The 27,322-nt window shown below is 41.4% G+C and overlaps 1 protein-coding gene across 1 annotated transcript in view; it reads right to left on the bottom strand.

Annotated features, from left to right (window-relative positions):
• Window positions 1-26,381, bottom strand: part of PPM1H (protein phosphatase, Mg2+/Mn2+ dependent 1H) — a 265,272-nt gene extending 238,891 nt beyond the window's left edge. Inside the window, exon 1 of the mRNA XM_060112773.1 lies at window positions 26,125-26,381. Within this exon, the coding sequence (XP_059968756.1) occupies window positions 26,125-26,369 (245 nt within the window). The 5' untranslated portion in view covers window positions 26,370-26,381. The remainder of the gene's footprint in view (window positions 1-26,124) is intronic.
• Between the last annotated feature and the right edge of the window lie 941 nt (window positions 26,382-27,322).

Here is a 27,322-nt window from a genome sequence, read left to right as displayed (position 1 = left end):
AAGCGCCTAGAGCCCGTGCTCTGCAACAACAGAAGCCACCACAGTGAGAAGCCCACACACTTCAATGAAGAGCAGCCCCTGCTCACCGCAACTAGAGAAAGCTGGCACATAGCAAAGAAGACTCAACACAGCCAAAAATAAAATTAATTAATTAACTTAAAAAAAAGAAATAAAAAAGGTAAAGGCTCACGTACAAATGAGAGAATCCTGGCAATCTACCCCAGAACAGAGGATCTCAATAAATGACATGTTATTATAACATCACATTTTGCAAGGACGCATAAATGTATTTTAACCATACATAAGACAGCAGAGCCAATGGAGCAAAATTAGTAGTACAAAGTACAATATAAGAAAATGTCTCAGAGCTTAAAAGTCTTAAGATTGAAAATAGTGAGTGCTAATGGAAATCAAGGCAAAATTAATGCCATACCTTGCAGACTTCCTAGATACTACAAAGAATATGGCCAACCATGACAAGTGTCCTTATAAGGGTGAGATGAGAGATTCGTCACAAACACGAGAGAAGGCAACGTGACCTCGGAGGCAGAGATTGGAGTGATGTGACCACAAGCCAAGGAATGCCAGCAGCCACCTGAAGAAGCCAGAAGAGGCAAAGAATCGATTCTCCCCTAGAGCCTTCAGAAGGAGGATGGCCCTGCCGATATCTAGATTTCAGGCTCCTGGTTCCAGGACTGTGGGAAAAGAAATTACTGTTGTTTTAAGCCACTCATTTGGTGATAATTTTTTTTTTTTTTTTTTTTTTTTTTTTTTTTTTTTACTGCAGCCCTAGGGAAAAAATACATTAGGCATTACGTAACAAATACATTCCACGTACAATAAAGCTCCAAAACATTGCTCCTCTGGCTCAAAAGTCTCAGGCTTTCAGAGGATACAGGGCTGACCCACCTGATAATTAACACTGGAGTGGACAACCACCAAGTCAGAGTCGTGACCAGGAGGGACCTGGATCTACAGCCCAACGGAGGAAACCCCAGCCAGCTGGCTTCACAGAGGTGCTCCAGCTATTTTTTGACCTTTAAATAATCTCTCCTTGGTTTTAGGCAATAAAATTTCTTTGGAACTGAAGGGGAACAAAATATGCCACCCCCAAGTATGCCTCTTTGGCGTAAGGATGATCTTGAGCTGGTTATTTTTAAGAAATAGCCAACACCAGAGAAACTCTGAAAACCTAGTAGATGTTACCCTTTGTAAGAGACATTTAAGCATATAGGGGAAATTTCCATTTGTAAGGGTGTTTCCCTCTTGGTACCAGAAAGAGGAGGATGACTAAATCTCTAGAAACTATTATCAGTGGAGAGGCAGCGATTTAAGTCTGCACAACAATCCTACCCTTGTTTACTGTGCTTTTCCTAATAACCTCCTAAAACTGGCTCTCACATCTTCTTTTGTCTTTAGCTGAAGGTGTTTAAGGTGATAACTCAGGGGAATTCCCTGGAGGTCCAGTTGTTAGGACTCTTGTGTTTTCACTGCCAGGGCCACACACACACACAAAAAAGTGATAGCTTGGGGCATTTCAGGAAGTTAATCAGTTTCCCTGGGTATCTCCTATGTATACAGGAGATATACATGTGTTTAAACTTCTGTTTTACTCCTGCTAATATGTCTTTATTACCAGAGTGGGGGAGTGGGCAGTGTCTCAGCCAAAAGAACCCAGAAGGCTAGAGAGAAAATTATTTTTCCTCCTGGACAGGATCCCCTTGTATCATTATTGGGAGTTTTGTCTCACTTACGGGTTCCGGGCTGGGAATAGAGCAGTAAACAAAACAGACGTAGACCTTGCCCTGAAGGAGCTTCCAGTAAGAGTGGAGTATATATTAAACAAATAATTACAAATAATTATTTACCATCTTTCTTGTTCTCACATTTGTTTAATACTCACAAGCACCCTGTGAGTTAGGACTAATCCCTGGCTCACAGATGTGGAAACTGCCATTACGTGTCAGCTAGAAGGAGCTGATCTGGGGTTGGACTGGGCCAAAGAACTCTGGAGCCCACTGCCTAGAGGACATCACCGGGCCTCCCTGACTTACTATTGGAAAATGGAGCTACCGTTTATTCACCCTGTTTCTCAGGCCCAAAACTCTGGAGTCCCCCTTGACTCCTCTTTTTCTCCCCAACAATATTACAAGCTGTAAACTACACTCATTTGCCCAACTTTTAAACCCTACATTATTCTCCTTATTCTCCCAAAAGGGAACTTACAATTTCAACAAGTTTCTTAATCAAATGTAGCATCCAAAATTTGTTGGGTTTGGTTTTTTGTGTGTGTTTTTTTGGCATAAGATATTATATTTCCAGGAAGTGTGTATGTGATCTTGTACAATTCATTTACTGACCTTAATTACATAAGTATGCTCTTCACAATTATTTCACAAGCGTGCTTGGAGTCCTCCCTGTGTGCGAGGCCATTGAGCCTCTGGTCCCTGGCTCCCCTGCAGCTCGTCTTACGACCCGAGCATTTACTTATTTTCAGGCCTTTGCACATAGGTTTCCACTTTCAGGGGATCCGTTGGCCGATTCCCACTAATTACCACTCATCCGTCAGTCTCAGCTTTGACTACAGGCTCTGTGAGGACAAGGACCATGCTTTTCTTCTCCACTGTATCCCCAACACCCATCCCATTACCTGCACAGAGAAAGTGTCTAACAAACCTCAGCTGAACCAACATCACCTCCTCAACACCACAGCTCAGGGTTAGGTAGCCCTCCCTTCCTGCCCCTAACACCCTAAGCCTCCCCCATACCAGCACTTATCACTTGATACTTTAATTGCTGTTTTTCTCCTCTACTAGATTAAGTTCCTGAAGGCCCAGGTTTTATCTTGGTTACTATTCAGTCCCAAAGCCTGCCACAGCACCTGGCAATATTTGTTGACTAACCTTATTAAACCTTTGAGTAACTCACCTGTTTCCTTTTTTCAATAAAAAGGAAAAGATGACATCTATTTCACAATACTCCTGCGAGCCTTAATGCCACAAAAGGCTGATTATATTAAAGGACTAATTAGAAATTCAGGTAAGTAGTGAAACCCACTTCATAAGCTACACAACTCATTCATCAGAGAATTATTTCTTCACGGTCCCAATTTTCTGCCTGAGATATTAAGAAAATCTAGAATTTGTATGTCAACTATATTTCAATGAAATAAGTAAAATTAAGAAAAAGAAAGAAAAATCTAGAACCACTTTCATACCCCAGGCAACCACTGACTTTAATTTCCCAAATATTGACACAATTGGCAAAGGTACATCAGGAAGGATGGGCTATATTATGCTGTGTTCACAAGGGTTTCTTTGTCACACACTCTACATGCCCATTTCAGGTTGGCTCCACATGTCCTCATCAGGGAGGACAGAGCCTCCACTGTCTAGAGGGTCCCCAGGTTGTCGAGGAAGGGAAGATGGTGAACAGCCACGTCCCCAACAGAACTGGAGATAACTGGTGAACACCATTAGCAAGCACCTGGCAGAAATGTAAACATTCTACAAAAGTAGTTAATTCACTTTCTACCTATGGCATCCCCAAAAGTAACTCTAACTCAATATACATGTACTCAATTGGTTGTTTTTTGTTTTGTTTTGTTTGCTTCAATAAAACTAACAAGACAGGGACTTCCCTGGCGGTCCAGTGGTTAAGACTCTGCACTCCCAATGCAGGGGGCCCAGGTTCGATCCCTGGCTGGGGAACTAAGGTCCTGCACGCCACACAGTGCAGCCAAAAATTAAAATTAAAATTAAACTAACAAGACAAATTATTCCAAATTATATGGCAATTCACCAAAAAGAAAGTATCCACCATAATGTAATTGAAGAAGAAGAGAATAAGCTATCTTGCCAGAAAACCTACACAACAGAATTTTATTAACAGACCAGTGTAGCTCTGGAAACTAAAGGCAGATTTGTTCCCCAGCTGTTCATAGGTATTGGCACAGTGAGGTCTTGGCATTATCCAACTGCTTCCACCTGGCATTGTCAAAAACCATTAGCTCGTGAATGATACATGAGCAAGGAATACCTACCATGTCCTTTACAACTCCTGTAATTTGCACTCATATTTCAAACAAATCTAAATTCAGACTCATGCAAAGCACACAATATAGGCAGGCATAGTGAAGGGATGATCACAGCAGAGGGGACCACAGGAAGTGTTCAGGAGAGAGGCAAGGCTAAAGATAAATTCAAATCCCAATGAAAGTCATACGGATAAAACGGCTAATGGAGAGGGTGAAGAGAAGCGGGGAGAGGTTTGGAGAGCCTGGGAACAGCACTACTGAAAGGAGATTTCTGAGAAGAAAAGGGAGCAGGGTTAGAAAATTAGAAAAAGGACCAGAAGGAAGGAGTCTCCAGAAGTTAAGAGATACAAGAGTTCATGAACTAGAGAGTGAGTAGCAGCAATGAATGCTCTGGTGAGGATGTGGAAGATGAACAAATTTAAGCAACTGCTTGAACCTAAAAAGTCACTAGTGACCTTGGGCAAGCATCTTCCTGAGGAGCACTGAAGTAGAAGCAATGCATGGAGACCACCCACAGTTGCTGGTGTGCATCCTACTCTCACCCCTCTGTGCACCCACCCCTCTCTCCTCTCCAGCCCCTCCACTGGCTGGCTGACTTCTTTACCTTTCAGCTCCTGCCACGCCTCCTGTGGGAAGCCTTCTCTGATGTCCCCGCCCTGGGCTCGTCTTCACGATGCCCTGTACTGTTCAGCTGGATGGGTCTCCCACTCGACACGCTGGGGGAAGCGGCCTCTCTAATCCGTCTCTGGCGCCCAGAAGGGTTCTTGGCATACAGAAGGCATTCCATGTGTGTTTGTGTAAGGAAAGAAATAAAGGGGTTACAAAAAGAGAGCAACTTTGGGTCCAGTAACTTGAAGGGGAGATACGGACTGGAAGAGGGGATGTGCCGTTTGACCCAATAGCAATGACTTAGCACACCTTTGGGCCAAGGGGGAGGCAATGAAAGAGTCAAGATGCTGGGATTACAAACAGATGAAATGGAAGTCAGGGCACATATGAGCGTATGTGGCAGGGAGAGAAGGCATTAACACTTCTGGCAGAACATTTCTCCATCTCCAACAGCAGGGGACAAGAAAGACGATGTTAAAGAGGTCCCAAGGTGGCCTGAAAGAGGAGCTTGTGCTGAACAAAGATCCAGTAAGGGGGGAAGGTAAGGGCCTCTACCAACACAGAGGGAGGCACGAATGGGATTGATAGTTGGAGGGAAAAGGTCTGGAAAGGCACCATGCAGACTGGCAAGGAATCAATCGGAAATGAGACGGCAACTGAAAACAATTAAACCTCTTTACTCTTCCTTTAAACATCCAGTCAGTCCCACTCCTGTCCATCCTTCTTTCAACTTTTCCCTCAAATCTATCCTTCCTTTCCAGTTGAAGACTCTTCTTGGTTTATGCAATTAGTGTCAGGCCTAGACTATTATGGCTGTGTAATTTGGTATCTCCTTAACTGTGTTCCTCAAAATGTTAATAAGTGCACTTACCGAAAAAGGTGAGTAAATGGATTTCATAGTCAGATACGTTTAGGAAGCAACACATACTCTCCCTCAGTTTCAAAATCCTCCACAGTGAATTACAAGCTCTAAGAAATCCTACAAAGAAATCGACCTAACTCTAACCCAGCATGGGTGCAGATTCTTTCTCAGGTGGCACCTATAATGAAATACAATAAGAAAAACCTGATTTTCCACTGCAGGTTCCATCTACAAATGTAGGCTACAAGCTACCACCATGCATTAGTCAGGATACGCTATGTAACAAACATCCCCCAAATCCTAGTAGCTTCACACAACAGATATTGATCACTATAGACCTGAACAACCCTACAGGGCAATGTCCCTGCTATAGGGACTCAGTGGACTGAGGCTCCACCAACCTGTAGCTGAACCATCTGAAACACACAGCCTTCTCACTATTGTATGAGAGGAAGATGATACTGGAAGAGCTTCCAACTACAGTTACATGCTTCAGCCTGGAAGTGACATTTGACTTCTGCTCACAACACACTGGGCAGCGCTAGTCATATGGGCTCACCTAGCTTAAAAGGGAGCAGAAAAGTCTAAGCCTCCCATGTGTCCTGACAAGAAGAGAATCAGAGAAGGGGTAAAGTGCTCCATGTCCCTACTGCATACCTCCTCCTCATTCCCAATCAGCCCCCGCAGTCTGCTAGCTCTACATCTAGAAGCCCTCCAACAGTCCCCTCTTCTTTCATTCACCATCATACCTCACCTTCACCTGTTTCTCTCCTGTGACTACCAGTTATTTTTCCAAAATATCTCATCATGTTATTCCCAACACCTGATTACTAAAAACATCCTTTGTGGCTACCCACTATTTATGGTATAAACTTCCTTATTATGATATACAAGGGCCTTCACTCTCTTCACCTCAATCTACCTTTTCAGCCCTGTCCCTGGCCTCTGTGCACTTTTTTTTTTTAAGGTCTGACACTTTCTGGACTAGGTCTTACTTTGATTTTAATTGCAATGAGTCAGAAATCTCAGGGCAAGAGAAACATTGGCTTAGGGTTTCAGTGGCTCTCTAATGTCTTGTCAAACACAGGCAGTACCAGCAATGTCTGCAGCTCTGTGCCTCAGGCAGGGCCTTCACGTCCTACGACCCTGTTTTCTAGAATGTGCTCTACTTCCCTGGTGATTCAATCAGGTAGGCCGGGGGGGGGGGGGGGGGTTGGCACAGACTGTAGCAGAGCTTCTGCAGGACATATTCAGGTGATGCGACCAGCACACGAGGGAGGATGCCCCTCATCATTATTACCTTTCCTACAGCAAGAGCTGTGGTCCACAGTGAATTCACCTTAGACCTCCAACCATGACAAATCCCACTAGGTCTAATCTCCCATTTCCCCTCCATTCCTCAATACATAACGTGAAGGTGTATATCTCAAGAGCAACCCAGCAGGATTTCTAAATACAGAAGCATCATTCAGATACGGTTCTTTTTACCATAATGAAGGGAAGCACAAATCTTACAGGAGATTTCAGAGGCCATGCCTGGCAAACAAAAAGAGCAATCAAAATTTTATCAGCACCCACTCTTTCCATAAGAAGAGAAGATCATTCTATGTCTAGTGCCAGGCGGTTCGGACTCCAGGTGGAGATTTTCTCTGAGGAGCTTCAACAAATGTATACCTACAAACTGTCACAAAAGATAATTCTAATTCCCAGAAATAGCCACTTTCACACCATCATGCTTTTACTCACGCTGTTGTCTCCCTCATATGCCTCCTCTATCCAATACCCATTCCTCAAGAGTTAGACCAGCGTCAGCTTTGCTAACCCCCTTCCCATTTTCCCCAATCCCACCAGAATTAAGGGACTAAATTTATAGTCTGAGTTCCCATTTGCTGAGTTCCCATTGCATTTGTTGAATTCCTTTATCACGGTAGTTCACTGTCTTATATTTAGATACATACTATATCTCCCCGGCTAACCTGTGAACTTCTTGAAGATAGGGAATGCATTTTTTTTCATACTTTAGAGCTTTATATTCAGTAGGAGTTTAATAAATGTTAACTGACTGAAAACTGAATTAACAATGTTTCCTCTCAACCTAGCTGACATAATCTAAGTTTTATTTGTACCCGGTATGGCTTATTAAAAGTGGGCTTTATTCAGCTCAATATTGAAGAAACAAACAACCCAATCCAAAAATGGGCAGAAGACCTAAATAGACATTTTGCCAAAGAAGATATACAGATTGCCAACAAACACAGGAAAGAATGCTCAACATCATTAATCATTAGAGAAATGCAAGTCAAACTACAATGAGATATCATCTCACACCAGTCAGAATGGCCATCATCAAAATATCTACAAACAATAAATGCTGGAGAGGGTGTGGAGAAAAGGGAACCCTCTTGCACTGTTGGTGGGAATGTAAAGTGATACAGCCACTATGGAGAACAATATGGAGTTTCCTTTAAAAACTAAAAATAGAACTACCATATGACTCAGCAATCCCACTACTGGGCATATACCCTAAGAAAACCATAATTCAAAAAGAGTCATGTACCAAAATGTTCATTGTAGCTCTATTTACAATAGCCAGGACATGGAAGCAACCTAAGTGTCCATCAACAGATGAGTGGATAAAGAAGATGTGGCACATATATACAATGGAATATTACTCAGCCATAAAAAGAAACAAATTGAGTTATCTGTAGTGAGGTGGTTGGAAGTAGAGTCTGTCCTGCAGAGTGAAGTAAGTCAGAAAGAGAAAGACAAATACCGTATGCTAACACATATATATGGAATCTAAGGAAAAAAATGTCACGAAGAACCTAGGGGTAAGACGGGAATAAAGACACAGACCTACTAGAGAATGGACTTGAGGATATGGGGAGGGGGAAGGGTAAGCTGTGACAAAGTGAGAGAGTGGCATGGATATATACACTACAAACGTAAAATAGATAGCTAGTGGGAAGCAGCTGCATAGCACAGGGAGATCAGCTCAGTGCTTTGTGCCCACCTAGAGAGGTGGGATAGGGAGGGTGGGAGGGAGGGAGATGCAAGAGGGAAGAGATATGGGGACATATGTATAACTAATTCACTTTGTTATAAAGCAGAAACTAACAAACACACCATTGTAAAGCAATTATACTCCAATAAAGATGTTAAAAAATAAAATAAAGTATATGATTCAATGGTTTTTACTGTAGAAAAAAAAGTGGGCATTACTGATCATAGATTGTTAAAATTATGTTTATTAAAGAAAATAATCAAACTGTTTATTTTACTAACATAACACAATCTAAACATTTTCTGTTCTGTTTTTGGTGTGTGTCCCATAACATATTCTAAGAAGCTTGAATGCCATGCGGTATGAAATGGAGATAACTCACCCTTCAACTTATAAATACCTAACTTATTATATTTAAGGAACAAAACACCTAAATTACTTAGTTTCCTAATAATACTGCAAAATTAGCTTTACAAATGAGGTAAAACCCTGCTTTGAGATATGGTAAAAATAAATATATCCCAGGAAAGGACATGTAATTTAAGTTCAAACACTAAGAGTGTTTCTTGTGAGAAAAATTAGTGGCACATACTGTTTTGAATCGTTCCTATTTAAATTGGAATAACCCTACTATAGAAATGGATGTTCAAGCGATTCTGGTATGAACAGATACCGAAAGTAAATCAATCCTCTTAGAGTATCAAAAAGCAAAATAGGGAGGAAGCTGAAGTAGGTAATGACCCAACCACTCATTCCTAGCCATTTACCCCTGATGATCTTCAAAGAGCTATTGAAGCTAGCAGCTGGTCACTTGGCATCTGAAATGAACCTACCACTATATTTATCCTCCACTATAGAAAAATGTAGCATATTCACAAAGAACCAATACTGATTAACAGAACTATTCTCAACGCTGTGAAAATATGTCCCATGGTGACAAACTTTAAGTAGCCAGCTTCCCAGTGCTTTTAAAATATAATTTGACTTCCATGAGTTTTCAAAACCAAATCTGAAGCAAGATACCGCGTCCTTTACTCTTAGGTCAGAGATGCTGACAAGAGTAGAGTGATAAAGTGGCTACAAGGCCGCATACAGCACAGATATTGATTTAAATTACATCAAGTACAGCTGTTTTCCACAACAACAGTTTAACTGCCAAAGTAGAGGACATTAGCTCTGTACCAAGTGACAGCACAATTCTGAGAGCACTACAGATGTCCTCAGGTCACCCACCCTCAGGCAACTTGGGGCTAACCAGAGGAACTAAATTCAACACTGGTTGTGATCTTCATTCCTTTTTTTTCTGGAAGGATCAGTAGGTTTCTACCAATTTCACATCTGTTTCAACTTTTCATATACTCTATTCAGACATCTACATACTTTACAAATTATGGTTTGGCTCTAACTGAATCATGCCTTAAAAAAGGACATCCCAGAGTGGAACCAACGGGAACCAATTATGCTGGAATCATCACCACCATAATTTTACCTGCCTCGCTGATAAAAATGGGTCCTTCTACACAAATACTTCAAATCAAAACTTTTCTGGACAGATACAGTAACTGCTTCATTACTCTCCAAGAATTAGAGGGGGAAAAAGGCCTATAAATTTAGTCCCTTTTAATCCAGGATAAACTGTTTGTTTAGAATTTTTTATTTTGTTTGTTCTAGAAACAATGTTACAGTCTGTGCTTGGTGCTCACTCTTCATGGCTGCACAGGATGTGGGGACGGAAGGCGATCCTCCAGGCAAGAGGCTTAGTCTCCATTCCACCACCCTGAGTTTACCAGGCTGTTAGATTCAGAAGTTTGTATCATTAAATCACATGTAATTAGATTTTCAATTCACTACCACCTTTGCTAACATGCAAAACAGCCAACAGATCCTCCAGAGATTTTATTTATGATAAAACAAATAAGGCAAATGAAAAAGCATTAACTTTTATGAACTGTATACAAGTACCTTACAAGTCAGTAAAAAATAACTAATCAGTGCACAACCTCTGTTGTGCTTGAGTAAGGAGGTACTTACTCAGCATCTCCTAGCTGGAAAGGACTCAGTCAATGACTTAACTGAGAACTAATAAAGTGAACCAGATTGCTGAAGCCATGAGCTGGTTAGAAGAGCCAGGATGACCTCAAGCTGCCTCTTTGAGGTTCTCATCTTCCCCCAGCACCATGCTACTCCTATGTCACACTAGGCTTAGATTTTAATCTTTTCATGAATTTATCTTCCCAACGAGAATGTAAGCCTCTTAAAATCTCTGTATATTCTGCCCCTTAGCTCATGTGAAGTATACAGCAAATCTGTGATAAACGATACAAAGAAAACCAGTACAATACACTACTAAATAATCCCAGAATTGCCATAAACCTAAAGTGCTCAAAGATATATACTTTTAACCCTAACTCTAGCAAATTCTGGCCCCTATTGTTTTTATTATCTATTAAAGATAGATAATACTAACCCCTCTCAACTGTCTAATGGTCTTAAAGAGCCCAAACATAATGACACACGGCCCTTTGGAGCAAAGTACTCCACCATCTGGAATAAAAACCACAGAGAGTGTGGAAGTGTATTCCTGAATCAGTACAAATATTCATATTGGAAGTGGAAGAGCTATTGATACATTCCACTGGAACGTTTTTAAAGTGGTCTAAGGTTTTCTATCTGTAAAATGGAGTTCAAAAAATAAGACAGAGGGACTTCCTTGGTGGTCCAGGGGCTAATACTCCACGCTCTCAATGTAGGGGGCCCGGGTTTGATCCCTGATCAGGGAACTAGATCCCACATGCCACAAAGAAGATCCCGAACGCAGTAACTAAGACCCGGCGCAGCCAAATAAAATAGTAAGGCAGAAAGTTATGTTAACTGTTTATTCTCCACACTGGCAGTTCTCAAAGTATGATCTGGGAACACCAGGGAAACTCAAAGACCCTTTCAAGGGATATATGAGGTCAAAATTATTTTCATCATAATGCTATGATGTTACTTTCCTTTTTCACACTCATTCTTTCATGAGTATGAGTGGAGTTTACTCATGAGTGTGATAGTACAACCTATTAAGTGCAGAAGCAGATACGAATCCAGCTGTCTTCTATTAAGGCAGACAATAAAGGGACTTGTGAGTGTATAATGATGCCACTCTTCTTACTAAATTGGGTTTTGTTCTGGAAAACATGGGTATTTTTTTATTAAAAATGTTTCCATGTTTCTTTTTAACTAAATTTATAAATTTTTTTAATTTCTCAGTTTTAATTTCCAATACAGTAAATATAACATATATACAAGCATACCTCATTTTATTGTACTCATTTTATTGTGCTTCAGATACTGCATTTTTTTCTTTTTTTTTTCTTTTTTCTTTTTTCTTTTTTTTTTTTTTTTTTTTTTTTACAAATTGAAGGTTTGTGGCAACCCTGCATCAAGCAAATCTATCGGCACCATTTTTCCAACAGGATTTGCTCACTTCATGTCTTTGTACCACATTTTGGTAATTTTTGCAATATTTCAATTTTTTTCAGTTGTTATGTTTGTTACGGTCATCCATGATGAGTGATCTTTGATGTTACTATTGTAACATTACAATAAAGATGTAAAAGATTACAACTCACGGAAGGCTAATATGATTGTTAGCATTTTTTAGCAATAAGGTATTTTTTTACCTAAGGTATGTACATTTTTCTCAGACCTAATGCTATTATACACTCACTGGACTACAGTATAGTGTAAACATAAATTTTATATGCACTGGGAAAACCGAAAAATTCATGTGACTCACTTTATTGGTGATATTCACTTTATTGAATGGTCTGGAACTGAAACTATTTTATCTCTGAGATGTGCCTGTATAGCTGACAAAAACAGAAACTCCTCAGGATCAGCTTAGGAACCGACACCAATTTAGGAGTAGAATTTAATGAAATTAAATTTGAGTAAAGAATTTTATTCTAACTGGTGCATATCTACATGCACATGATTTTAAGTTAGAAGATATCGGGCTGGGGTTGGGCAGAGAGGGAAATGGACCAATTACATTGTGTGACTTTGAGTTTTCATACCAAACCAAAAGTGCAAGCTTCAGTACAAACAATCTAATCCATAGGTGAACTAAATCATAGATTGTGCTTAATTCAATAATGCTTCAGCTTGTGCACTGAGAAAGGATTAATAAGCAAGCATCTTATGAATATACCAAACCTCCACCCTCACCCCCCCAAAAAAAACCAGAAAGAAAATGGAGGAGGGAAAAAAACAAAAAATAAAAAAACAAAAAAACAAAAAAACCTGAGCAGGTGAGAGGGCAGACAAAGGACTGATGATATTCAGAAACTTCAGTGGGTTTCTGAACTCAGTATCCATACAGACAGACTTCCATTCCCAGCCACTCATTAATATATATCAAGAAATCTACTTCACTGTTCTCACTGCTTACCTCCAGCTAAGAGTCAGAAAGCTAATGCATTTTACCCCTGTTTCCCCACAGGGCAGTCCAGATGCAGAGGATACCATGCAATGCCTCCAACAGAAACTTAGTGACATTCAGACATTTGACTGAAACTTGTAAATATTGTGGTAACTGTTGTATTCCCAGGTGTTGAGCTCATAATTTGAAATCAGCCTATAGAACAAAGGTGACCTGTGCTTCATTTGAAATTAAAAGAACTATATTCATTATGTCCCCCCACTATTTCCGGTATATATATTTGAGCATTGATGTATATAGCTCTATATTAAGTATTAGAGGAATTAAAATGTATACGACAATGCCCACACCCTCAAGATTTTTCATTAAAAGTTCAAACAATTAAATAAAAACAAAAGATGTCACCAATTATCTCTCAAATGCATGATAGCCAATGAGTGCCTTTAGCCTTGAAGACACAACAGAATCATTGGGGAATTCTTCGGAGTAGGGTCTTAAACTAGTCCTTAAGGGTCATTTTTCTAAACCAAATTATTTAATCCTAAATATAAAAAAGAAGCCTGGCTCACCAAAAACATTACTTTGGTAAAGTTCTTTAAAATAAGGTACATAACTGCCATTTCTCAAAATAATGTTCACCCTGAACATTGATCTTTTCAAACTATTGAATAATGTCACTAGAAATACTGGAGAAGTCCAATTTGAAGATTTTTCCCAGAAAAAAAATGTCACTTTTCAAATGATGGTTTAATGAAGATTTGGCTTCAAGGATATTCATCCCAGGACTTTTTTTTTTTTTTTTTTTTTGGCCATGCCACACGGCATGTGGGATCTTAGTTCCCCGACCAGGGATCGAACCTGTGCCCCCTGCAGTGGAAGGGGGAGTCTCAACCACTGGACTGCCAGGGAAGTCCATCCCAGGACTGTTTTTAATAGTAAAAAATTGGTTACCACCACCAAAAAAAAAAAAATGTATGTTAAAATCATCAATGGAATACAATGGAGCTGTTAAAAATGACAGAGTAAAATATGTATTTACATGGAGAGATAGATAGTCACTCCATTTCAGATGAAAAAACTAATCAGTATGTAGAATTATCCCATTTCGTAAACAAATACAAATGTACTTAGAGATACAAATTATCAGTTGAAGCTGATTATGAATGATAGAATTTATGGATAATTTTTATGTTCTTTATAGTACTTATAAGAATTTTAAAGTGCCTATAGTGCACACATATCAATTCTGTGATGAGGAAAAAAAGTTTATCATTTTAAAAACACTAATTCTTCCTCTACCTTGGCAGGTTAGAAGACATCTAAAGATGTTTTTAAGTTCTTCTCACCCATAGTCAGTGGATGATAGAAATTGTTACAAGACAGCTTTCCTTGGTGGCACAGGGGTTGGGAGTCCGCCTGCCAATACAGGAGAGATGGGTTCGAGCCCTGGTCTGGGAAGATCCCGCATGCTGCGGAGCAACTAAGCCCGTGCGCCACAACCACTGAGCTCACGCTCTAGGGCCCACGAGCCACAACTACTGAAGCCCGAACACCCTGGAGCCCGTGCTCTGCAACAGGAAAAACCACAGCAATGAGAAGCCCGTGCACCGCGACTAGAGAAAGCCCGCGCGCAGCCACAAAGACCCAACGCAGACAAAAATAAATAAAAATTAATTAATTAATTTTTAAAAATTGTTACAAGATAAACTTTTGCCCAAGGGTCAAAACTCTGCTAGAAAAAAACAAAACAAAACTCTCGCATGAGTTTAATTAAATCTACAGCTGACAAGCATCAGGCTTCTCAGGCAACTTGCAACACTTTGCGAGCTAAGAAAATAAAACTTAAAAAACATCATTTTTCAACAAGGAAAAGGACGTCGGGGACTTTGACGTAATGTGCTCTGGGAAGGTGTTACACATTCGAATCCCAAACAAAATAATCTTGACATGAATCTGAGCTGAAAACCCAGGGGTGGTACACAAGCCAAGGCTGTCAGCAGAGTTCCAACTTGTGGTCCATGCTGCTTACGAATTGGGGAAGGCAGCAATAACAGACCTAAGCTATTTTAAATATTGAAGGGGAAAAAGCTAATGAAAGATAGGTTGTGTGCAGTAAGGACTCATACAGTAACTGAAACAAAAGTTAATCCTTTGCATTCGGCTTAAATGTTATTACCACACCCACCCCTCCTACTGGCTAGAAAATACTGTGTCTGGTTTAAAAAAAATGTTAAGGGGCAGCAATACTTATTTTTTATACAGCTTGCCGGACAAAATCGTTCATGAGGGATCCATCCAAGAAAATAAATAAATAAATGGGTGCATAATAGTGAGAAGATTGGGAACCAGGACTGGAGGGAATCCACAGCACCACCCAAGACCCATGACACCCAAGGCCAATGACACCTCGTGGTGCCCCTGAGGATGGCAAGGCAGCAGGCAGGACTTCAGGTGGTATGCGAGGTGGGAAAGGGCTGGCGTGGCCAAGTGGCCGCTGTCAGCACTGACCTGATGACCAGGGACACAGAGAGAGGACGAGAGGCAGGGCTTCAACGACAGGCCCCTGCAATTCCCATCTGAGCACCTGGATATTTTAAAAAAATAAACACCAGCTGCTGTAGTCTGAGTTGCCAATTCTCCTTTTCTTCCCATTTGCTGCTGCTCTGAACACCTGGTTCTAACAACCAGGCAGCATGGCCCCATTATTAATAACCACAGGGCAGGGTGCCACGAGGCTATCTAATCTGGCTCTTTGGCCCTATTCTAAACCCTACTTTACGGGGTAAAGGCTAAAAAAATCGCTTGGTTTTTCCCAAACATATATTTTAGGCTATAATATCCTCATAGGCTATTTATTTGCAACAAAATACTGTGGATATTTCCTCTTCTATATAAAAACAAAAACAAAACAAACAACAACAAAAAACCCACTTAATAGTTCTTTCTAAAGTAATACCAGTTTGGTTCCCTCCATCTCCTGACATCCTCTTATGAGTTATTCATATTCAGCGTCCCTTAAAATCTGCTTCCTACTAAGCATTTATTTTCTACCTCTTATTTTTGCCAGCTGTGTCTTCTAAACATAACTTGTCAATGTTCACCTTTTCAAAAAGGTAAAGAATGACTATTAGTACACCGTGGCCAACCACTTAAATATAGCAATTCAATAATTCACTGCACTTTTATTTAAAAAATCAATTTATCACTTGAGATTTTTTTCCCCTCCTATGCTTATATGAAAAAGGTTATCTAGTAGAAAGGCACTGTTCTTCAATAGCTTAAATGTCTGTCTGTCAACTCCCTGAAAGGACAGTAGAGTGCACGAATAACCTCAGTCACCTCAGCTTGGCAAATAATTGATCTCTGCCAGCCCCACAGCCCTGCAATGATTCATTACACAGCCCAGCCAGCCAGCAAGGCTCCATTAGACCTGACTAGTCCAAGATGCCAAGGCATGCACTCCCCAAGACAGCCCTGGGGGAGCCCATGAGGCCAAGGACCAGCAAATGAAGGCCACTCCGAGCACTGCTGGCCTTGCTGGCCCTCGAAGTTGAAACATTCCCATTCAGACTTGATTGCGCTTAAGTAAGAAGAACTTAGGTAACAGAATTCCCAAAGTAACTTTTAAAAGTACTGTCTCATAAAACCTGACTCAGGACTTGGGCCCCATTATTCAAAATTCCTCAGTCTACTTCCTCATGTCTAAGTAGCTGTTAATAGTAAAACACATGATCTATTTATTAACTTTAGAAAAACATCACTACATAAAATGTACAGATTTGTTTTAAGATTTACAGGGTTTCCAAAAACATTAAAATGGGGGGGAAGCAATTTGAAGTTAGGAAAAGATGGTAATTTTGAAAATATCTGGACTGTTAAACATAGGAAATGCACATATATTAAGAAAGTTAATTTTTAAAATGTCTATTATGCTCAGTAGAACTATTTTTAAAAGCTTTGAAAAGCATCCTTTCATACAAAACTTGATGTGCTAATTTGCCCTTACGGAATTTAAAGACACCTAGAGATTAGGCTTTATTAGTTTCCTTTGAGTAATTAAATACTTTACACACTCTCTTCTGTGGCATTTTGTTTATGAGGATATGATGCCTTTTTATTAATGAAAAATTTCACACAACAAATGGTCAGGTTCAATGATTCAGCCATGGTCACACTAGGATCACGGGACGGTATGAGATTCTAAAGTAACTTAAGTTCTCTCTGGGCCTCATTTTCCTTTTATTAAACATGGATAACAGATGCTTATATGTAAGTATACATGGCAGGGACTATACAGAGCTCTACAGATGTAACTTGGTGGTATCATTATCTTTTCTCATAAATAAGCATAGAAAGAAAATACAGGTAAGCATTTAAATTTTACAGTCATTTAAAGAAAACTAAGTCAGAAATTGTATATCAAAGAAAGCACAACGGATTCACATTCCTCCCTGGAAAAAGAGCAATTAAGCAAGTACTTTAATTTCCCTAAGTTTCCGAGTGGATTACATCTGCTTCAGAAGTAAGGTAAACACAGCTCAATGGTGTCTTTATTATTCACTAAGCACTTTTCAGGCAACACATTCTTAAGTCTTTTTTAAACAGACTACTCCTCAGATAATATTCACCTGACTGGTTACCAGTTGAAAAGAGGAGTGACTCAAGTTTTAAACCAATTTCCCACTGATTTAATTGAACAAGAGCACAGCAAAGAGATGTCAACTATTTCTACTCTTCAGTTTGACCCCATGTAAAGCTCTCAGTTATGTGAGTGCTAAGTTATGGAAAGCATACGGACTGAGTGAGCATTTGCAGGGCACCAAGTTGTAAGAGTTAAATCTGGGTCCCCTCCTGCCTCCCTCCCACATGGATGAGGACCTAATGGTTTGGTAGTTTTCTCAACTGAGAAAGTCAAAGCTACTCAAACCTAACTTAATTTACTGTGGAAAATAACTTAATAGCATAAATCAATGCCATTGGACCAAAGGAAATACACACTTAAAAATAAAAAGAATGGGGTTTCCCTGGTGGCGCAGTGGTTGAGAGTCCGCCTGCCGATGCAGAGCACACGGGTTCGTGCCCTGGTCCGGGAAGATCCCACATGCCGTGGAGCGGCTGGGCCCGTGAGCCATGGCCGCTGAGCCTGCGCGTCCAGAGCCTGTGCTCCACAACGGGAGAGGCCACAACAGTGAGAGGCCCGCGTACCCCCCACCAAAAAAAATAAAAAATAAAAAATAAAAAGAATGGATTGATGGATAGGCAAATGATTAAGCAAATATAGCAAAATGTGCATTGTAGAATCTAGATGGTGGGCACATACGGGTGCTAAGAAGTATATAATGGTTTCAACTTTTCTGGATATTTGAAAAATTTCATAATAAAGTACTGGGGGATTCAAAACTGTAATCACAATAAAGGAGCCAGCAGGCCCCACTGGGAATAACCTCAGCCTGGAAGGAAAGACACTGACTCTCAGCCTAACCCCAGTAACTCACAAAGTTCAAAACTGTAAAGGGTCTTGGGAATCCTCCAGGACAGGTAAAATACATGGTTTTGAGTCTGTGAAAAATTAGAAAAATAGGAGCATAGCATTTTCAAAAAACTAAAAACTGTTCTTTTTGCTGAGATTATATGCCTCTACACTTCTGATTTAAAATATCCTTTATTTCATGAACCATTGATGATAATAAATAAGAAATTTGGTTTTTTTATGTCCCTACTTAGCAGTCAAATCTGATCACCCTTGAAATCTGATCAATTTCCTCATCTCCTACCTTTGATGTGTAACTCCTTGACCTACCTTCAGCAAGAATCCCCCTACCCGTGACATTTCCTCTTAGTAATTTTCCATCCACTGACCTCATCACTCTGTTCTTGGGTTATAAATTTCCATCTGTCTTTGCTGTAGTTGGAGTTGAGTCTGATCTCTCTCCCTTAATACAATGCCCCTATTGCAATAGCCTTGAATAAAGTCTTTCTTACCTTTTTAACAAGGGTTAGGATAATTTTTTCTTTATTCATACCTTTATACAGGTATGTATAAAGGTCTTGCTACCTTCAGGTACAGAGGACTTTGCAGCTAATCATAATGCTTGCTGAAAAGAACAATTTGCTTCCCTATTGTGACTTAAAGGCTCCAGATACTGAGATTTGAAATTGCCCAGAAGCATTAAGACATTAAAAACAAAACAAACAACTTCCCCCACCCGCAGTGCTGGTCTCTTGTAATCTTAATAGTCCATGATTTCACTTCAATTTAATTTCAAAGAATGACACTAAAGGGGGAAAGACTATGCCATAAAATTTTCTTGAGGAAGATGACTGTGTCTTATATTATGGACCCAGCATACGAATGAAATGATTTCACTGATTGGGTGAGAGAAGTAATGGAAGCAGATGAATGTTGTTTATTTCCTGAGGGAGAATGGCATAAATTCAAGGGGGAAAAAATATCAATCCTCTGTTCAAATTAGGCAAATCAGAGAAAATTATAAAGACATATATAATTTAATTTTTAAATTAACTTATTTTTTAAATTTTTTAGTTAAGAAAACAAGTCCATTTACATGCTTCAAAAAGAATAAAATAGGAATAAATGTAACCAAGGAGGTAAAAGACCAGACCTGCACACTGAAAACTATAAGACACTGATAAATTAAGTTGAAGACACAAATAAATGAAAAGATATTCTATGATCATGAGTTGAAAGAATATTGTTAAAATGTCCATACTACTCAAAGCAATCTACAGTTTCAACGCAATTCCTATCAAAATTACAATGGCATCTTTCACAGAAATAGAACAAACAATCCTAAAATTTGTATGGAACCACATTAGACCTCAAATAGCCAAAGCAATCTTTAACAAGAACAAAACTGGAGGCATCACACTTCCTGATTTAAAACTATATTATAAAGTGATAGTAAATCCAACCAGTATGGTATGGGCATGAAAACAGACACATAGATGAATGGAGCAGAACAAAGAGTCTAGAAATAAACTCATACCTATATGGTAAATCAATTTATGACAAAGCAGCCAAGAACATACAGTGGGGAAAGGTCAGTCTCTTCATAGGTGGTGTTGGGGAAAATGGATAGCACATGCAAAAGAAAAACTGAATTACTACCTTACATCATACATGAAATTAACTCAAAATGGATTAAAGACTTGAATGTAAGACCTGAACCCATAAAACTCCTAGAAAACATAGGCAGTAGGCTCCTTGACATCGATCTTGGTGATGAGTTTTTGGATTTGACACCAAAAGCAGGCAACAAGAGTAAAAATAAACAAGTGGAAGTACATCAAACTCAAAAGCTTCTGCACAGCAAAGGAAACCACCAAAGAAATAAAAAGGCAATCTACCGAATGGGAGAAAATATTTGCAAATCACATATCTGATAAGTGGTTTATAGCCAAAATATATAAAGAACTCATATAAGTAAACAGCAAAAAAAAAAAAAATCTGATTTTTAAAACGAGTGGAGGATATACAAATAGACATTTTTGCCAAAGACGTACAGATGGCCAATAGGTACATGAAAAAGTGTTCAATATCACTAATCATGAGGGAAACGCAAATCAGAACCACAATAAAATACCACCTCACACCTCTTAGAATGGCTATCATCAAAAAGATGACAAATAACAAGTGTCGATAAAGATGTGGAAAAAAAGGAAACTTTGTACATTATTGATGGGAAGGTAAATTAGTGTAGCCAATATGGAAAACAGTACGGAGATCTCTCAAAAAATTAAAAATAGAACTATCATAGGATCTAGCAATTCCACTTCTAGGTATTTATTTGAAGGAAACAAAAATACTAACTCAAAAAGATACCTGCATTACCAAGTTCATTGCAACGTTATTTACAGCAGCCAAGACATGGAAACAACCTAAGTGTCCATCAATGGATGAATGAAAAAAATATGAGATAGATATATATATATATTCCATATATATAATATTCCATGTATATATATTGGAATATTATTCAGCCATAAAAAAGAAGGAAATCCTGCCATTTACAACAACATGAATGGACCTTAAGGGTATTATGCTAAGTGAAATAACTCAGAGAAAGACAAATACCATATGATCTCACTTATATTTGGAAACTTAAAGAAGAAAAAAACTGGCCACTCTCGCCCATACTCTGTGGAGTGTGTTTCTCTCTAAATAAATTCACTTCTTACCTAAAAAAAAAGAAAAGAAAAAAACAACCGAACTCACAGACACAGAATTGTACAAACTTCCAGTTATCAAATAAGTCCTGGGCATGTAATGTACAGCATGGTGACTATAGTTAATAATACTGTATTGTATATTTGAAAGTTGCTAAGAGTAAAAGTTCTCATCACAAGAAAAAAAAACTGTATCTGTGTGTGGTGATGGGTGTTAACTAGACTTATTGTGATTATTTCACAATACATGCATATATTGAATCATTATGCTGTACACTTGAAACTAGTATGTTATGTCAATTATATCTCAAATTTCTAAATTATCTTCAATAACATTATACATTTTTAGAAAACAATTCTATCATGCAGTCAGTTTTAAGTTATCAGTCGGTATGCATGTAACTATTGATATAATAAGGAAGCACTGTGTGGTGGGGTAAAATCAGAGATGATGTCTATGTAACTGGGGCTGCAACACAGGATAAGATAAACACAACCCCTCACGATAATTAAATCCTCTGCCTGAAGCATCACTAGTCTTTGAAGGAAGCTGATCCATGTTTCTAAGAAAAGGGACAGCCCAGGAGCTCCACCCCAGAGGAAATGAATTCATTATAATCTGAAAAATGGAGGAGAGCTTAGCCACCTGCTTTAAAATAGTAAATTAATACCTTCTGCAGGTTAGTACAAAGGTAGATGAAATATTTTAGGCTACTCTGCACGGATCTGCAAAAAAGTGCTATGGAGAGCTCCGTTAAGTGAAAGCCCCCTAACACCACACCCCATTCATTTCTTTTCCTCCTTATCCAACAAGAAGTGGAGAAGCTCAAGGTTCTTCAGTTGCAAAAGTCAAAGAGGGAGTTCCCAGGGAGGAGCTCTGCTACCAGGTGTAAGAGGGGTGGGTGTACTAGAGGAGGCCAGAAGGGAAAAACAAAGGGCAGGGGATTTCTGAGCTTTGCAGCCAGGGAGAAATAGCGGTTTCTCTGCTATCAACAATGCACAGCCCATTTTTGGATTGGGTTGTTTGTTTTTTTGTTATTGAGCTGCATACAGAGTGAAGTAAGTCAGAAAGGGAAAGACAAATACCGTATGCTAACACATATATATGGAATCTAAGGGGAAAAAATGTCATGAAGAACCTAGGGGCAAGACGCGAATAAAGACACAGACCTACTGGAGAATGGACTTGAGGATATGGGGAGGGGGAAGGGTAAGCTGTGACAAAGCGAAAGAGTGGCATGGACATATATACACTACCAAATGTAAAATAGATAGCTAGTGGGAAGCAGCCGCACCGCACAGGGAGATCAGCTCAGTGCTTTGTGACCACCTAGAGGGGTGGGATAGGGAGGGTGGGAGAGAGACGCAAGAGGGAAGACATGGGAACATATGCATATGTATAACTGATTCACTTTGTTATAAAGCAGAAACTAACACACTATTGTAAAGCAATTATACTCCAATAAAGATGTCAAAAAAAACCAATACACAGCCAACTAATGCGATTTATTCATAATTGCTAATTAGTGCCAATAACTGGGGAGATGGAAGAGCCTATAGATTCCAAAATAAATCCAAATACTTGTGGGCCGTTTGCTGGATTTAAATAAGGTTAAATTGCAACAAAATTTTCACAATCTCGAACTTTGTGAGGCAGAAAGAACTTATATAATGCACATTTAACAGAAACTCTCAAAGTAGCTTTCTTTAAATACCCATGTCTGGGGCACTTTTATAAGAAAGGTAATAGGAAAAAAATTGCATAGTTACAGCTATAATCTAAATAAGATAATATTATAATTATGATTTATTCTTTCTGTACAAGCAAAGAAATTTTCCACTGATAAAACTTGAATACGATGCTTTCATATACAGAGACTGCACATTCTCTGGCGTTATCTACTGTCGTAGTTTCAGGCACAAACTCCACATCCACTACATCCAACTGACCATCAGTGGGAAAGAGGTTGGGTAAAAGGTCAAGAAGAAGAAAAGTCAAAATACACTTCTAACCTATTAAAAACTGAACTGACTTCCGGGTCCTTGAAGCACTTGGGTGGTTATTTAAACTTGTGGAAAACAAAGGAAGCAGCTACCATGTGAGGTCTCTGGGTCAGACTATTGTTTCCCATGGGCTCTCTCTGAGCTGGTCTAACAGGCTAAGTCAGTGATTCAACAACAAACTAAAAAGTAAAACTTGCTAATCAATGTTTTGGGAAAGATTTTAGCTCTGTGGATGTTATCTGTAACTACAATGTTTTACAACCTAGCATACAGCCCTGAATCAAATGGCTAAACTGCTCAGCCACAATAGGAGGCTTTCTGAGGAGCAGGAAATTCCACCTCGCACAATGCCAATTAATACTGAATAAACGAGGGACTTCTGTTTCTGTATCCCCAAATCTTACGGGCATCACTTAAGCTAATTCTCTAGTTCTATAACCTACAGAGTATCTCCTTCTGAAAGGGATTAACAATATGTTGCAAAAATAGACCATTTCACCTTTTTTTTTCCCCTACCATCCAAAAGTTCAACAACACTAGAGTTCAACTCTAACTCCTCAGTCACCAAGTGATGCCAATTCTTCCTCCCCAGGAAGGCTTAGAAAGTAGCTCCCTTTCTGGAAAGGTTAACAAACCGCTTCTGATTCAGGCTGTGACTCTGAGCACCCCTCTGATCCCCACTCTGAGCAATCTTCCTACCAATTCCATCCCTCTAAGCTACATTCCAGAACAAAGAGAATTCCTCCTCCCAGTATATCCTGGGCAATATTACTGGTAGTGGCCTCTGACCATAAGCACAGTTCCTACTTGTCTGTCTCTCGCCTTCCCTATTTCAGCCATTTTGATCATTCAGGATGTATTTTTGCAGGAAGATTAACTATAGTTCAAAGTTTGAGGAAGTGGTACAGTACAACATCTGACAGAGGGAAGTGACAGGACAACATTTGTACACAGGTCTTTGCTTGAATTAACAAGTATGTACTACTTTTATAACTAGCTTTAATAATTAAACATCTTACAGTGGCCTTTCTAACCTACAACTGAACCTCCCTCGTGTCCTAGTCTAGGGTAAGATAAGCTTCTTAGAGATAAGGAAACTGACTACCCCTCCCACACATCTCATTTCAGATTCCCTTATATTCTTTACAGCCCTTGGCACATCGTGTGCTTGTGATAGGATCCAAACATTTTGAAACGGGTTGTTTTTTCCCCCTTTCCTTTCCTTCCTGCTAACTGAGGTACTCCTTTTACGTGTCCAAGTAGCTTCCACATTGTGTTTTAAACATCTTTTTTCTTATCTCTCTGCCCTTCAGATAGGTGCCCTTGCCCTGGGGAACCCACTGGAGTGACAATGGGCCCTACACATTCAGGTTTTTGACAGGCACGAGGTCCCCCACCTACAGAATTGTAGGACAACGTATGCCTCCAAGTTGCCTTTGGCCTTGCAAAGGTCCAAATGGTCGTTTAAACTTTTTTTTTTTTTTCAATCGAGAAACAGTACTTGGTGTTTTGGCAGGCACTTTTCCCTCACACAGGTGTTTTTGCTTTAGCTTTCTCCTGAAACGTATAATGATATTTTCTACCTCCCCAACCTCACCGTTCTCTACCATGCTTTGCCCTTTATTATGTGTTAAATTTTATTGTTTTAGCACCTATCACTCTCACTTCTGTGTCCTCACTGTTTTTTCACACTCCAGTCATCTATCCCCATTTATATATATTTTCTATTTCAGCCGGTGGAGAAATGGTTGTATGATGAAAGGCAAAGGAAAAGAGAATTCGAGATACTAGGAAGAGCGTCTCCCAAACCAAACCTTGCCCGGGAACCCGGAGCGTCGGGAACCAGGCCTGCTCGGGGGTATCCGGGCCACCAGAACAGGGTCAGCATCGAAGCGCCCCGGCGTCGGGAGAGCTGATTGGTTCCCCGATGAACCAATCAGCGGGCGAGGCTGTGCACTGGTAAGGGAGGGCCCAGATTATAGAGCGGATGGAGTTAAAGGAAAAGGGGCAGGTGTGCCAGGAATCAAGGGTTTGCGTGCACTTTTGCACACCCACCTGGTCATTATTAATCCCGGAACTCTGGTCTGCTAAATTCCACCTTCCGAGTTTCCCAGTTTCATAACGCTGAATAGGGGAAGAAACATTACCCTATCGTTCATAAGATGGTCATTAATGGTCAATGGAACAGTAGCCGTAGGGTTGGGGCAAGGCCATTAAAATCCTTCCTCTCTCCTTTCCCAGTTCCACTCCAGGTCGTCAACCTAACTCAACCGGTTCTTGAAATAGTAGATCACTCAAACTCTCGCTTAATCACCAAAACTGATTACCAAAATGCTATCATTAGACACCTGGAAGAAGTTTCCCCCTCCCCGAGAACTGGGGGAAACAGTATTGGCGTTTACTAAAGGCGCAGGGTTTTCCTACCTGCTAAAGGAGAAGCGAATGAGCTCTTAGGCTGAAATCAGAGAAACTGAGACCTTCTGAACTGTGCAACCAAGCACGGGGCCGCGGCCGCTTCCAGAGCTCGGACAACCGCCCCACCCCCGCAAACCCTGGCGCAGGGACAGTTCCTCCAAGCTCTACCTCACAAACTTCACGCGGAGGCACAAAGATTTGGGGGAAATGGGAGCACAGACACCAGATTTCCCTTCTGTGTTTCAAACTTCAGCAGAGCTGTTCCACGCTCTTTCTTCCAAGTGTCACAGCCACCAGATTCACAGCCGCGTCCAGCCTTAGCTTTCCCACGGTCCAGCGCTGCCACCCACCCAGCTACCACCCAAACCCGGGCTGGAGACGCCGCGCCCTTGGGGTTGGGGAAAAGGGGAGTGGGAGGAGAGAGAAATGGCCAGTGTCAGTAAAGAGGTGCCCGCCGAGGCCTGGACGCCAGCGGCCAGCGGAGGGCCCTGGGGCCGAGGAACAAGGAGAGAGGAGGGCTGGAAGCGTGCGGGGAAGGGCCGCGAGGAGAGCAGGGGCGCCGCCGGTGTCGCTGCACTCACTCTGCGTAGCCAGTGGCCCAGGGCAGCCGCCGGGTCTCCTTGAGAATGAGGATGGGGCGGGCAATGTGGTCGGCGCTGCACTCCACCTCGTCCTGAGACAGCCCCAGGAACTCGGGTCGCCCGTAGGGGAAGCGCAGGGGCAGGTCCGAGCCTCCGCAGCCGCCGCCGCCGTGCTCGGAGCCTGAGCTGCCAGCCATGATGCCGCCCATGAAATTGGCCACGGCAGATTTCACTCGAGTGAGCATATTACTCCGGCACCCGGCAGCAGCTGTGCGACCAGTGGGCGGCGGCTGGGGCCGGGCGAAGCGCAGCGCGGGGCATGCAGGCTGCGGCGGGCGCACGGGCAGCCGGGCCGGTGGGCGCGCCGCGCTGCTCCCAGAGCCTAGTGCTGCAAGGGGCCGAGCTCCGGCCTCCCGCGCTCCGTGCCGCCGCCGCCGCCCCCTCCCCCCGCTACACTTCCGCAATGGAGCGGCATGGAGCGGGCCGGCCGGGCCGGGGGAGATGCCGCGCGCTCCGGGAGCGGCTGGGCGGCCGCAGCTTCAGCAGGTCCCTTCCCCGTCCGCTGCGCTCGACTCCTGCGTGAGCGGAACTGAGCCCACCCGGCGAGCCTGCGGAGCCGGCGCGGCTGCTGCCAAGGCTACCGCCGCCGTCGAGTCATGTGATAATACGGCTGCAAGGGCTCCAGCGGCTGCGGGGCCGTAGCTCAGCCCCTCCCCTGCCGGCCCGAGCGAGGCTCGCACCGGACCATGACCTCCTGGGGGAGGAGGAGCCAGGCCGGGTCTGTACCTGGCGGAGAGGATGGGGGCGCTGTGAGCTGGTGGCGGTACAGGTGTTAGGGGAGGTCACGTGGAGCCGGGCCTCCGGGAAAAGCCAGTTGAGGAATCCACTCGCGGAGAAACGTCGCCTACGCCTTCGAGAAAGGAAACTTCGGGAGCTGAAAGGGGAGACAGGTGGAATCCCGGTGGGACGGCTCCAAGTCCTGTAGTGGAAAGAGGAACACCTGGTGTGAGAGATTCAGGCGCTTTCAAGAAACAAAAAGCAACAACCTACAATGGTTGCACAAAAATCATTAAAAGTTTTTCTCTAGGCATTTCTAAAATTCCTTTTCTTTTTCTTTCATTACCACCACACTCATCATTATCTGCGGAGCAGACCCTGTTTCGAACCCAGAATAAGCTTAATGGCGAAGAAAACAAAA

This window comes from Mesoplodon densirostris, chromosome 11, assembly GCF_025265405.1.
Source record: "Mesoplodon densirostris isolate mMesDen1 chromosome 11, mMesDen1 primary haplotype, whole genome shotgun sequence".
NCBI lineage: Eukaryota > Metazoa > Chordata > Mammalia > Artiodactyla > Ziphiidae > Mesoplodon > Mesoplodon densirostris.
Note: the sequence above shows the minus strand (reverse complement) of the source record. Positions and strands in the feature narration are given on the sequence as shown.